We start from the raw sequence: 13,163 nt of genomic DNA, 5'->3' as shown, positions 1-13,163 counted from the left end.
CTGGCGGTTCTAAACATGCATCATGTCAGTGTCCGCCCACACTAGAATCCAAGCAATTTTATGCTAGTTTTCCTTAAAAATTGACTATTTTCCGCTTGGCCTCTCTTCAAAGGGGTCATTTGAGGTCATATGACCTCGCCAAGGTCACAAGACCCAGTCGAGGCAACGCAGTAGAGTCTGGGCTTTCAGAAATGTATAGATGTATGGGGCTACCACATAAGGATTTTGAACACGGTTGGGACAAAGTCAGGGTCAACCTAAAAAAAACACTGTTTTTACCACCCCACAACCACCATTTGAGTGGTGAAAAATCACCCCACCACCACCACTCAAAAAGGGTGGTGGTGAAAAATCACCCCACCACCACCACTAAAATGGTGGTTGGTGAAAAATCACCCCACCACCACCACTGAAAAAAGGTGGTGGTGGAAAATCACCCCACCACAGTGGTGGGGTGGTTGTGGTGATTTACATCCCTGATCGAGGCAAGATTTCACATCGCTCTTGGCATAGAAAACAAGGCCTACTCATTTCAATATTTATTCTTATTATTTTACGAGCTCTTTCCTAATTTTATCACTTGGAACTTCTCCTCGACGAATGCTGGTATTCGCATAAGTTCCCGTGCACGCTTTAGAATGAAGTTTCTTCGACATCAATCTGAATTCTCTGATGAATGACTGCATCAACGGACTCGCTTTTATTGAGTTTTCTCATCCAATCATTGAAAACGAAATTTCTCATTGGCCAATGATGTTCAAAGGGATCGAGTATTTATTTTCGATACATAATGGACCTCCGGTAATTACAGCTACGTCATGGAATTCTTTTCTTTCGGGCTCTTTCATGATGGAAACGCAAACTTGGTATTGTTCGCGGGATTGAAATCAACGAGGAAAGGAAGGGGGATTAGTGGGCTCGCCTACTAAAGCCTTTATTTGATGGGCTGATCAAACATCATTAAAAGCAAATAATTGCAAATGATATCTCCCTCAAGGTAATCTTGCGGGAGATAATTCCGTTTCCTTGCAAGAAATCATCCACATTCGATTTTTTCTATCAAAGAATGTCTCAAACAGGGTTCGGTAATTTGAGCTCAAGCTAAAACTCATTTTGGCTAGACGCTCAAATTTCCTCAAATTGAGAACTCAAAGTGACTTGAGAAATCATTTTGAGAAGATTTGAGATTTTGAGAGTTTTGAGTTTTTGGGAGATTTGAGAGTTTTGAGTTTTCAAAACTCAAATTAAGCGAGCGCTTCCTTGATTGGCTCATGGATCGCCAGAATTGATTTCTCATCTCTGAGTTCTCAAAACTCAAATTAAAAAACGTGAGTCTCAAGCTTTGTTTCCTTGAGTTTTAGCGTGAGCTCAAATTACCGAACCCTGGTCTCAAAGAATCGGAAAACCTGGAGAGTTTTTTGAAACAAGCCTCAGTCGCCTTGAGACAGGTGCTGATCTTGTGGACATGATGGGCATTCCAAGCTGGAAACTTAATCCGAGAAAACTGATTTGCGCAGAAAACATTCATCAGGTAATATTCGACGGTAAAATACAAATCGAAGCCGTTCTTGAAGCATCAATCAGACCTTGGAAGATTATACGCTAGAATATTGAAGAATCCAACTGTTGGTGAGCCCTGGCTGACTGTTTATGACGGGCAAGATGAGCTTTCTGTGATAGGAGAGGGAAGTTTTCTCATGGAATTCGAGGTGAAAAACATTTTAAAATTCGTACTCAATATTTCATCAGATTGGTACTTTTGTGCAGGGACCTGTCGTGATGAGCCCAAACTCAAATGATGGAAATGCCGGTTTATGTCTTCGAGCATACGAAATCGAAGAAGCACCTGATTGCTCCGACGAATCATTGGTAAAAAGGAAACTTTAAATTTTCATAGAAATATTTTTTACATCGAGAAACCGCCCTTCAAGCAACAAAATGGAGTTCTGTTCTCTACGCTGAATAAATTTTGATCTCGATAAAAAGCCTGGCTCAAGAATCACTATAAACCTGTTAATTTTTGAAAGAATCAGGTCTTTTTGTTTTACATTTTGCCAAGTTCATCTGTCGACCCAGATAAATGAGGCCATTATCCTTCGGCGGTTAGAATGGATGTAATAAATCTGTCGTATTAGTTAGACGATCAAAGAGAACCTATTTTGAAATTTCATTTACGAAGCCAGATCAGACATTAAAACTACGTCAATCGTATAAATCAATCTCATCAAAGGCATTGGAAATGTCAGAATGATGATTTTCACACGGAAATACATTTTATTATACGCGGCTTAATATTATGGCACGTCACTTTCTTCGCTTTTCGAAAAGTGAAGGTAATCAAGTTTTGAAATAAACAACCTTGAAATGTTTCAAATATGTTACTTTATTACAGTTATAATAAATACCGAGTCAATTGCTAAATTTTTCAATTGCAAGAGCCTAATTCCCCGAAAGAAGAAATGCGTTTTGGGGCAAGTCGAGGCACTCGGGCGGTTTAATTCGGAGGAGGAAAGTTTTCCAGGAATGCTATTCATGTACAGTTCATTACAGTAAGCGTCGTTTTTTAGACTCGCAGTTACGGCAGCTTCGGCGCTTTTCGACGATATCTAGACATTCGTTAAGGGTGTTTCTTCGTTAATTTCAAAACAGAAAACGCAACAACAATTTGAATAGTGAGGGCGGTAGCGGTTAGAATTTCGATTTTCCAAATTCCAGGAAATGAAATAAGTTAGCAAAGAGTTAGATTTCTCTTACCTAAAGCTCATGAACATAAATTTGTGCTTTTTCATGCATCTGCCTATATCAGAGATTAAAATATTTCATTTGATCTTTAGTTGGTGTTTTAGAGGGCCATTTTGAGCATGCATGAAGTTTTTTTTTATTTTCTAAGGAGACGATTATCGAGATCATTTCGCCAAAAATGAGCTGATCACATGATTCGACAGATGATACCGTTCAAGCTCTACCAGAAAGGCTAGGGCTAGAGCCAATTGGTGCTCTTTTCATTATTGGCTTGAGTATTTTGTTCGGACTCGGTGCCTTTCCAGTACTTCCATTGCTTGCTCGGGCTTACGCGTTGACTACAGTAATAGTGAAGTATTAAAAAAAGTGCGTGTGATTTTCAAGCTGTCTTTTTGGTAAAAAAGTGCGTAGTGGTGAAAAGGTGACGAGTATATTCTCTAACTAATCTATAAAGAGAATATCACCGGTGCCTGGTGAACTGTCTATCTTCTACTATTTCATTTCTCTAAGAGAAACTTGCTGCTTACCCTTTGTCTTGCAACAATTTCTCTTGGGCGGCGGAGGAAGTCGGCGATTTCAACCCAGACGCGCTGCGTTTCACAAATCTATGTCGTTTGTCGCCTAGAAGTGGACGATTGTCGTAATGGCCATCGTCGTAGTTGCCTTCTAACCTGCTCACACTTAAGAAAAGTATATTAAAAATCAATGGCTACGTAGAAATAGAGTAGAAATACCTCGGACCATCAAAGATAAATGGCGCGGGTGGAGGACCGGCTTGGAGGTACTGTCTAGATGCCTCACTTGGTCGTTGGTATTTTTGCTGGCAGCCGCAGCAATTGAGCCGTCTGAAAAAGCACAGTTAGGGTGCTGTTTTTACTTGAGTGTTCTTACTGGCAGTCGCAGCGCTTGAGCAGCTTCCAAATGAGCTCTAGAAACTCGCAAACGTTGAGTACGCAGCAGAGGATGCTGAAGAGGAACATAAAGTAGAGGAAGATGGTTTTCTCCTGGGGACGGGAAGGAAAACAGTCGACGACGTTCGGGCAGGGACTCTGTCGACATTTGTAAGTGGAGGGCACCTCGAATCCAAAGAGATGCCATTGAAGGTAAAGAAACCCAAACTCCAGGTTCAGGCGCACAAAGGTAGAGACCTGAAATATTCATTCGAGGCTAATTTCCACTCCCGCAATCCGATTTCGCGGTCTATGTCTGCCTGCCTAATCTCATACTTTTATGGGCTTTAAAAAGTACTGTTGGGCTTATAAACATTGGAATTCTTACCACATAGAGGCGAAAATGACGATTTGGTTTTTTGATTATTTTGGTAATTTCAGGATCACGATGTGTTATTGGAGCGGTATGAATATGCTGCTTCAAGTAGGGTCCAGGAAATTTTTCTTCAAAATAAAAGCATAATATAATATTTAATTATATTATTAATATTCATTTCAGTCTGCTATTCCGGACACATTCCTTGGTAAAGTCATCTGCGTTTTGAAGGTATTCATTTGAGTACGGAGGTAATTCAATGGGCATAAGATCGTTTGGCAAATGGCCATTCTATAGATGAGAGTAAGATCACTGATCGCGCAGGTGATTATGAAAAAGAAAAGTTGGAGAAGTGAAATTACCTGGCCATGTGTCGATGGTTGATTGCCTTTTCGGTGTTTGACTTGGTTGGGCGGCTGAGAGGGCAGCCAGACGAGCACGTTCTCCGGCGGGCCGGTGCTGCCAACACTCTTGACCCCGCAGCCCGACAGTGGAGGCAGTGAAGCGGCAGTTGATCGCTACGATTGATATAATTATTAAGGCCATAATTATTCATTCATTGCAAGTTTCAATCGATCCTTAGCGAACTCATAAATTCTCACGCAGCGCTAATTAAGGTTTTGACATTTAGGGGAATTGAGATTTTTCATCTCTTTCCTAAAATATTCATGAAAATATATAAAGATGACATCTTTATATGATTTCGCTTTTATTTGATTAGCCTTCACGAAATTCGTCATAAGACGTCAAAGAACTTCTTTTTTTGTCGTATTATTCGTAAATGATGAATTATACTGAGCTTTCAATCTTGTAAATGCGTTTTTTAATTTTATGTCAGAATGGGCAAAGATGAAAGTCGTCGAAAAATGAAATCAAGGAAGAGTACCCCTAAAATCTGATAAAGAAGAGATCGAACTGAGGGAATTTACAGTGCCTAGGTTGATTTGAGAGGAGCGGATTATTCCCCGCCTGAAATGGCCGCCGGGTAGTAAGGCAACATATAATGTGCCTAATTAATCAGATGAACAGCCCTGGGGACCTATTTCACGATACTTTTTTGGATGACATGCGCCTTCTAAGAGGCTTTATGCAAATGACGATCTCAAAAGGATTTTAACCGGCTTAGTTGTACTTTGGCTGGACTTTTATAACGGTAATAATATAATTTATACGGTCAATCTGATTATCGGATTGTTCTGAGTCTGAATATGAAGAGCATGCTTTCTTAACCGCCCTGAATTATTTATCTATACAATGCTGCTCAATATATTAATTGAGACAGTAGTAGACAGCGGATACAGTACTTCATGGGACTGTATAGTCCTCCAGTCAATCAACGTCACTGCAGACAACTTTCAAACCGGCAAAGGTCAAGTGAAGAAACTTTCCAATTTGAATAAGGCCTTGGTGAAACTAAGAGGCTTGAGGACTGATTTATAAAAAAAAGTCATCAATTTTTTATCAAATTAAGTCGATTCCAATTAAATTTTAACAAGGTTTATAGAAATATTTTTGGATTGAATTTAAAATCTTCTTCAAAAATACCCTTCTTATATTATTTTTGGTGATTAAAACTTAGTGTTAAATTGTGCTGCATAACCATCGATTATCACGTGATTAGTTTGAGAATATCGATTCGATAATGAGGCTTTCTGTCACTTGTTTCGTACCTTGTCGATGTCGAGCACAGTATTTTGCTGTTGCTGCGTTGTAAGTGGGCTGTTTTCGTTGTCAGAGTCGCTCTCACCATCGCTTCCTGCGCCGGGCTCGCTGGGCTTTCCAGACGAGCCTTTTCCACCTCTGCGGGGTGTGCGACGCTGTCGTTTGAGGGTGCTCCCGCGGACGTCGTCGTTGACATCTTCGACAATGTCCGACTGGTTGGTCTGGGTAGCGGTGTCCTTGAGATTGCTGGGACTCTTGATGCGATTCTCTCCGCCTAAATTTTGATAACTGCCTGAATATGAATAAAAAAAGCTCCTCCCTTTTTTTCCTTAAATCAGTGAAAACACCCGCTTATTCGGTTTAATCAATCAATTATGTAAGCTTAGATAGCCGTAGTCATTTTCAACATACCGCTAGTGCTGAAGGGGGCTGAGGCTTGTGTAGGTCCGCGCTCTTGGTGCCTCTGGGCTCGCTCCTTCTGGCGCTTTTTCGCTTCAGACTCGAGCTTGGACTTTTCGCGCGCCTTGTGCCCCGAGTAGATGACGAAGATGATGGAAGGCATTGCGCAGGCAAGGATTTGAAAAGACCAAAATCTGTAAAAATCATCATTGAAATCAAGGAAGAGCTCGGGACTCGCAAACCTGAGATGAGAAATCGGACTGAAGGAGTTGAAACAAACATTGTTGCAGCCAGGCTGTTGTGTGTTGCATTTGAATTCTGACTGTTCATCGGCGTATACTCTGTCACCTGAATAAAAAGAAACTTTTAGAATGTTGAATAATGAATATTTTTAAAGCTTTTGATAAGCCCATTCAGATCAAACAGATGCACGTGGAAGCTTTCCTTTGTACTGTTAATTCTGTGGATTGAATAATAACTCCCTACAAATACAGTAAAAACCTGATTTTGATAAATTGGTAAATCTTTTGAGTTTGATAGACCATTTCTTTAATTATTTACTCTCGGCTCCGCCAACCGGTAATATTAACCAGCATTGAATGAGGAATAAGTGGCACTTTAAGTTGGAATTAAAAGCGAATCATCGCCGGGCATTTTAATTTAGCGTTCGCGCTTGATCAGACCTCGCTCAGAAAGAGTCAGGTTCTAATCCCGAGATATTAATTTTGCAGAAATCAATGCTTTAGAAGGAGTTATGCCCCGCCCGCCGAAAATAAACATTATTAATTCGCAAAAGGAGACTTTGACGGAGGAATCTCGACACGAGTAATGATGTTTTGATGGGTTGACACTGTAAATTCAGCTAATAAGAAGACTCAGTTGCTGATTTAATTTGATATGATTGAATCGAATTGATTATGAAGGGATTGTTCCCCTGTTTTTTAAAAAATAATCAAAGCGAAATATAAATATCGGTCTGTTTAAAAAAAAATCAATGCCTTATGCCACGGCAAAGAAAACATTTGGCGGGAAGTTGTGACGATTCCCTAATTAGAAAATTATACTTTTTCGCCCTTTTCCTTCATGCCCTGCGCCAAAAGTCTTATACATAATTCAATGAGCGCGGACTCAGAGGTTCGCAATGGCCAAATTATTTGCATCCAATATTCATGGACATCAATACATTGTTGAAAACAATTGTAAAACCAAAATGAATATGCAGAGCTCAACTTCAAAATCTTTCTAAAACAAATATTGCCTTACCAATGCTTGCAATGATGACCATGCGACAGACGATGAGGAAGGTGAGCCAGAACTTTCCGACGAGTGTTGCGTGCTGACTTGCCTTTTCGAGCCAACGCTCAACAAAGTGCCAAGACATTCAATCTCAGCAGCTATTTCGAGGACTTGAAAATATGCAATAAACAGTGAGTTGTGCCAAATTTAATTTATAACCCGGCTATGTCTTAAAATCCACCTTCGGATGGCTGCTATAAATCCTCATCCGAGAGACTGATTTTACATGTCGGAGAATCCGATTATCCGCTAGATTGATCCCAATTAAAGGTTCATAATGTTGCAAAAACGCATCCGCAGACGAGTATAATTGCCGCTCAATATTGCCTTTCAAGTCCATTCCTGGAGAAGTCCAATTTCGAGATAGGCCAATGTCGCCACTTTGCCAACTTGTTATCGGGTTTAAATATAGCGATGCAAGTATGGAATTTAATGAAATTGGCCGATGTTTAATTGCTAAGCAACAATAATGATCCGGCGCCTAGGCTCAGGCGGGAGGATCCATCAATTCTTGCGGTTTATGGATTTGGTAGCTCGTTATTAAATAAAACAAACCCGATTCCCAAGGACATTCAAATCGAGTGGTAGGCAGCTCATGCAAAGCAGGGTGCATTGCAATCAATCATGCATTCGAGGAGACTTTGTTTTTCACCGACTTCGAAAATCTTTCTAAAAAGCGTGATCGTTAGTAAACCTGTTTAAATTTTGAAAAGTTCATCAGTCGAACCAGAAGCGTACAGGGCTTATCCATAGATTCTAAACAAGGCCAATAAATTTTTCAAGGGCCTAATTACCCACATACCAGGGCTCATACTAATGAGATGTCTCTTTCGAGGAAATCGACCAAGGGTACTCATTGTCTCCTATTTAAAATTTTATAGCGACTTTACCAAGAACTACTGTACATATTTTATATGATTGATGCATCAAAGTTGGTCAAACTCGTAAGTTTTCTAAAGAATTTTGAATGGGGTAGACTAAACGGCGTTTTGATTGGCTAAAATCTCCCCGTAAAGAAATTCTTGAATTGATAAGAGTCATGATTGAGCGTGGACTGTAAAGTGCACGCCGAAACAAAGTCAAAAGCCAAGATTATCCGGATTCCGGAATATTAAAAGTGGAAAGAAAGTGATCCCCGGGGAAGTCTGCTGGGTTACTATTATTAACTGAGTGGACTCGCCTAAAGACAAAATCGAAAAAGGCGGAATATGAGTTCAGTGCTAAGCTCGAAATTGAATAAAAAAAGGTAAGAAGGAAATTTTTTTTTCGATATTCCATGCGCTAGAATACCTCCAGGTGACTGCTCGGTGAATATTGCCCAGTCGAATAATAGTTTAGGCGCAAAAACTTGCACGAGTAGGCATTGTGCTTTTGACAAATGAGCGCATGAATAGTAATTACTGACACGTCCGGAGATGGATCCTCCTAAACCTGTCTCTGGAAAAGCTGATTTGATTCCGTGATTTTCGACGCAACGGGAAATCGTATAATTATGATCGTTGCTGATTAGTAAAAAATCCATCAACAAAAATAATTCTGAGTATTATTCTAAAAACTGGACATGAAAACTGGGGGTCACTAATAAACTGTTCCAGAAGGAGTCATTTTTTCTATCTGTGCATGTTCGGCAGAGCTAAACTGCGCAAAAAATCGATCTTAGCTGATGTCATTCTCGGTTTGGCGTTTCGCCAGCGTGAAAAAGGGGATGAGGAGGACCCCATCTTCGCGTTCGTGACTTCTTCGTCCGCACTCAATCAATTCTCTCTATCACTCATCCTCTTTTCTGGCCCATTTACTCTCTGGCAATTTTGATTTCCATCTCTCCAAATTAGGCAGTTGGTCCCTTACTGTCTCCAGCTTGGTTTGGATATCTGGAGGATAGTTACTATGTTGTGCTCGTAGAAAATAGAATTAACAATACAACTTTCTCTGACAAGTGCGCCGCGCCGTGGAAAACATTCTACTATTAGTCACGTGCATCTGAAAAAAAAAAGAAAGAGAAAAAAGACGGCAAAATGCGTGGCTAGAGGGCGTCAATGAAGCCAATTTCCCTCGCCGTTGTCTAAAGCGCTTCGTCAATTTTCTTCTGAAGCTCTCTTAAGATGAAAAGAATGGGCGAATTCTCTGAGAAGAAAAGGTAAAAAGAGACAAGCGCGCGGGCGAAAATGACTTTGCCCTAGGCGCGTTCCAAACGAGGGCGATTTTTGCAGGGAAACCGAGAGATGCCGGCTGCGGAGCGCCCAGCTAAGATTAAAAGTGTCAATATATCGGGAATGATAACGGTGCATATTTCAATATGAATGAGCCGCGATTTCGGCCGGGTGAGGGCGCACGCATGCTCCGCCCGGACCCGTGCGGCATCTGACTCCGTAGCCCCCTCGCATAAGCCCGCGTATCGAGGAAGAATCTTATTAGAACTTCTCGTAAAACGCATTCATAATTCAGTTTCTAAAATGGCGTCAGTAAAGCAGCATTTTGGCTTGGGTTCTCTTCCTTGATTTCAAACTGCATCAGAAAGTCTGTTTGATAAAGAATTTTAGATGAGAATGGTTATTTTTGGGTGAAACTAAACAGACATTTAATTATTAGCAAGATTGTTTCAGCACCTCCTTCTTCCTATCTACAGTAGTTTCCTGTTCTCAAGAATGAATAATTCCAGAGTTAATCCAAACACCATTCAATTATTCGAAGACAAGGATACGGATTACACTAGGGGTAAAGTTTGGCCCAGGGAAAGTGCTTTTCAAATAAAGCAAAAAAAATAAAATGAGCTTTAACCGTATAAAGAACTGATTTTAAGTGAATACAGATAGTAGTTTTCCAGTCTAACACGCGTATCACTCAATTATTAATGATAAACACAGTTGGACTGACTGTTTTCGCGAGCAACATGAATAACAGTGACAAATAGACACATGAATTTTAAATCAAAACTATTTCCTCGTCTAGCTAGTACTGACACGCTTATTCGATCATTTTAAATGTTTAAAATTGGATAGTCGCCATACTGTCATTCGCGTTGGATGCACACTTTTTTTAGCTAGATTAAAAGCGATTCAGAATGAGATGACAGCTCGTCTGCTCTCACTTCTGTCCGAAAAGGCAATAAACAAATTCACACAGGGAACAGCAAATTATGCAAGTGATGCGCATCGCGACAGATGGTTTTGAAACTGACACTGACACCAAAGCGCGGTTTCTATCCAACTGCGAGGGTGCTATCCAAAAAACTTCAGATTCATTCTCGGTTTTCCGCCAGTGACTCCTCTCCCTAACAGAGGCTTAGTCGACAGTATTTAGTCTGTCCATAATGACGCACTTCATGTTCCAAAACAGCTTTATCCTCGAGATCAATTATTCAGTTTCAATTCCTCTGAAAAGCGCCTAAACGATTTGCGGGGCTACCTATTTTTTAAAACGACCTCAAACTGCAGCTCCAATATTTTGATCAAAAATAAACTTTTTTAGAAAGCAAAACTGAAGAAAAGTTTATTCTCAAAAAAGTTTGAATATTAATCAATACTCTTGATTAAAGAACGGAGGAATAAAGTACTGCCACTTTTCGGGAATGAAACGGTAAATGTTGAATCCAGGTCTTTTGTATCTTGAAAATACTCTTGACCACAAGAAGAGAGAGATGCCAATCATAATGGCTATAATGATCTTTGGAGGGCCACTATTATCATCGTGCTGAGTATCCGCCATCAGTAAATGCTCCTCTTCTATGCTGATTTCGCTGACTCTATGGAAAACAAAATAATTCAAGTTCTTTCCATATCTCTTACTTTCGCGTTTTATGCCATTCTTCCAGCTGGGCAACGTAGTACTCAATTTTGTGCTTTCCAATGATGTCTCCCATTTCTAAGTAGTGAGCCACATGGGAGTATTCTTTCAGTGGAGAGAGGCAAAGTGTAACAGGGTCGAATTTGATGGCGTAGCGGATGGAATCTTTGACTTCGTTGTTGAAGAAATTCGCAAATTCGGCGTCACCAACAGCTAAAATAAGCGAGTTTGATCCGACGCTACTAAAAGATAAACTTACCAGGAGACCCGAAGGTTCTGCAGGATACTTTAATAATGGAACCATTTATCGAAGGTTTGTAATGATTCGCTGATTTTTGATAAGCATTGAAACGAATATCAGCTGCGCAAATTGTCGCCAAAGCACCTCCGAGACTGTGCCCTAGAATTCTAATTCTCGTCATTCTTCGCGATTCAGCATTGATTTTCGTCGTGTTTTCAACTTCGTACCAAACATAATCCCTTAGAAATGAAGTCGATATTGAAATCAACGAAGAACGCTTACCTGAGGGTGGCGTAGCTCTCCGCAAAGCCGCGGTGAACATTGACCTTGGGAAAGAAATGGGGTTGAACTTGGCTAACTTTCAAGTCTGTTTGGATATCCTTCACCCCGTCAGCGAAATCGCGACTGTTTGTTCCTCTAAAAGATATCTGCCCCAATCGTTACTGTTTTATTCAGAAAAGACTCACCCAAAGTTCATCGAACACTTGGAAAATAATAACAAAGCCGCCGAGCTCTTGATTGTAGCAAACTGAAATGCGTCCAGAGATATTTTTCAACAAGGGTTGGACGACGCAGTATTCTTCGTCTGTAACTGTAGTTTCTTCTGCATTGAAGTCTTCCGTTTGCAGAAGGTATCGAAGCTCGGGAATGGAAAAGTATGAAAACTTCAAAAGGGATACCCTGTTTTATGAACTGCTTACAAACGCAATTTTCTAGAAGGGTTACAGTAACAGTAACGTTACGTAAGATCACTGTATCCCGACCTTTGCCGCCCTTGCGGTCAGCGTCTCAATTTGTGCCCTCTTTGGTTTGACTGGAAATTTCTCCTCCACGAAAAATTCATTTTGAACAAGTTCCATCTACCTCTGTTATCTTTGATTTTGAAATTGATGCTCCTGATTGCAATTTCCGCCAAGTGTAAATATGCGGTATTATCACGTTCTTATCCCTTAAGGAGGGGGTCGACGACAAAAATTTTTTCGCTTTTCCAAAATTATGGTTATATTTTTGGATTCCTTAATAAAAAAGGAACATTTTTGGTCTCCAGCTTTTTTTGCATTTGTTAACTTTTTTTAACAAAATTTACGATTTTGTGTTTGGAATTCGAGATTTTACAAAATTTAAAAGTTGGTTATTTCAGCCAAAAACAATCTTAATCCGATTTTATTGACTAGATATTCTTTTTAAATGGTTTTATTATTATTTTCAGTAAAAAATTCCGAGTCTCGGCGCTTTTGGTAAAATTCTCCGTGAAAAATGAGCAAAAATGACGATTTTTAGGAAAATCGCATATTTTTAGTCAACAGAAAAAATTTTTTTAGTAAAAGCAGCCCGTTTCATATTGTCGCCGCTGTATTTTTAAGGGTTTCAACTTACTATTTATTTAATTTGACGAAGAAAAAAAAATCCCGTTTTCGAGATTTTTTGGTTACGAGTAACCTCCACTTTGACCCAATTTTTTGAAAATTTTTCGTAAAAAAAATTTTTTCTAGTTTTCGCCGCTGTATTTTTCAAACACTTTTATTTCTACCTGAAAAGTCAGAATTTGCCTATCTAAGCAGGTTTTTCCGGATTTTTGGTTACAGAAATCCCGATTCTCGTCGACCTCCCCCTTAATCACGTGAGTCAATTTTTTGTCTCAAAAATATTCTGACAATTCAGATGACTGTAACGCTGATTTACTGATAATAATATTTTCTAGTTCTCGAAAAGAGCGAATGAGAAATCTGTCTGGCAAAATGGGGCGGCGGACCAATCAGCGCGCGCGGAGAAT

At 39.9% G+C, this 13,163-nt stretch overlaps 3 protein-coding genes across 5 annotated transcripts; 1 reads left to right on the top strand and 2 right to left on the bottom strand.

Moving 5' to 3' along the window:
- Positions 1-1,392: 1,392 nt before the first annotated feature.
- Positions 1,393-1,887, top strand: LOC145698333 (uncharacterized). Its single transcript, XM_081775533.1, has 3 exons — positions 1,393-1,531; positions 1,575-1,709; positions 1,750-1,887. The coding sequence occupies exons 1-3, from the start codon at positions 1,466-1,468 to the stop codon at positions 1,885-1,887; spliced, it is 339 nt and encodes a 112-aa protein (XP_081631659.1). The 5' UTR covers positions 1,393-1,465.
- A 546-nt stretch (positions 1,888-2,433) lies between these two features.
- Positions 2,434-7,468, bottom strand: LOC145698735 (gap junction delta-2 protein-like). Of its 2 annotated transcripts, none has more exons than XM_081775950.1 (11): positions 7,333-7,468; positions 6,312-6,417; positions 6,082-6,263; positions 5,679-5,944; positions 4,371-4,526; positions 4,216-4,299; positions 4,021-4,113; positions 3,634-3,890; positions 3,477-3,587; positions 3,270-3,422; positions 2,434-2,606 (listed from the first exon to the last, which is right to left on the bottom strand). In XM_081775950.1, exons 1-11 carry the CDS (start codon positions 7,448-7,450, stop codon positions 2,576-2,578), a joined length of 1,557 nt encoding a protein of 518 aa, XP_081632076.1. In that variant the 5' UTR covers positions 7,451-7,468; the 3' UTR covers positions 2,434-2,575. The 2 variants fall into 2 exon arrangements, with proteins under 2 accessions (XP_081632076.1, XP_081632075.1); XM_081775949.1 differs by lacking the exon at positions 2,434-2,606 and adding an exon at positions 2,966-3,080.
- Positions 7,469-10,861: 3,393 nt separating this feature from the next.
- On the bottom strand, positions 10,862-13,163 carry LOC145700052 (uncharacterized). Of its 2 annotated transcripts, XM_081777311.1 has the most exons (7): positions 13,045-13,163; positions 12,154-12,338; positions 11,857-12,054; positions 11,672-11,817; positions 11,408-11,628; positions 11,151-11,361; positions 10,865-11,107 (listed from the first exon to the last, which is right to left on the bottom strand). In XM_081777311.1, exons 2-7 carry the CDS (start codon positions 12,247-12,249, stop codon positions 10,882-10,884), a joined length of 1,098 nt encoding a protein of 365 aa, XP_081633437.1. In that variant the 5' UTR covers positions 12,250-12,338; positions 13,045-13,163; the 3' UTR covers positions 10,865-10,881. The 2 variants fall into 2 exon arrangements, with proteins under 2 accessions (XP_081633438.1, XP_081633437.1); XM_081777312.1 differs by lacking the exons at positions 12,154-12,338; positions 13,045-13,163 and having other exon boundaries at positions 10,862-11,107; positions 11,672-11,806; positions 11,857-11,992.

This window comes from Oikopleura dioica, chromosome 2 (assembly GCF_907165135.1).
Source record: "Oikopleura dioica chromosome 2, OKI2018_I68_1.0, whole genome shotgun sequence".
Classification (NCBI taxonomy): Eukaryota; Metazoa; Chordata; class Appendicularia; order Copelata; family Oikopleuridae; genus Oikopleura; species Oikopleura dioica.
Note: the sequence above shows the minus strand (reverse complement) of the source record. Positions and strands in the feature narration are given on the sequence as shown.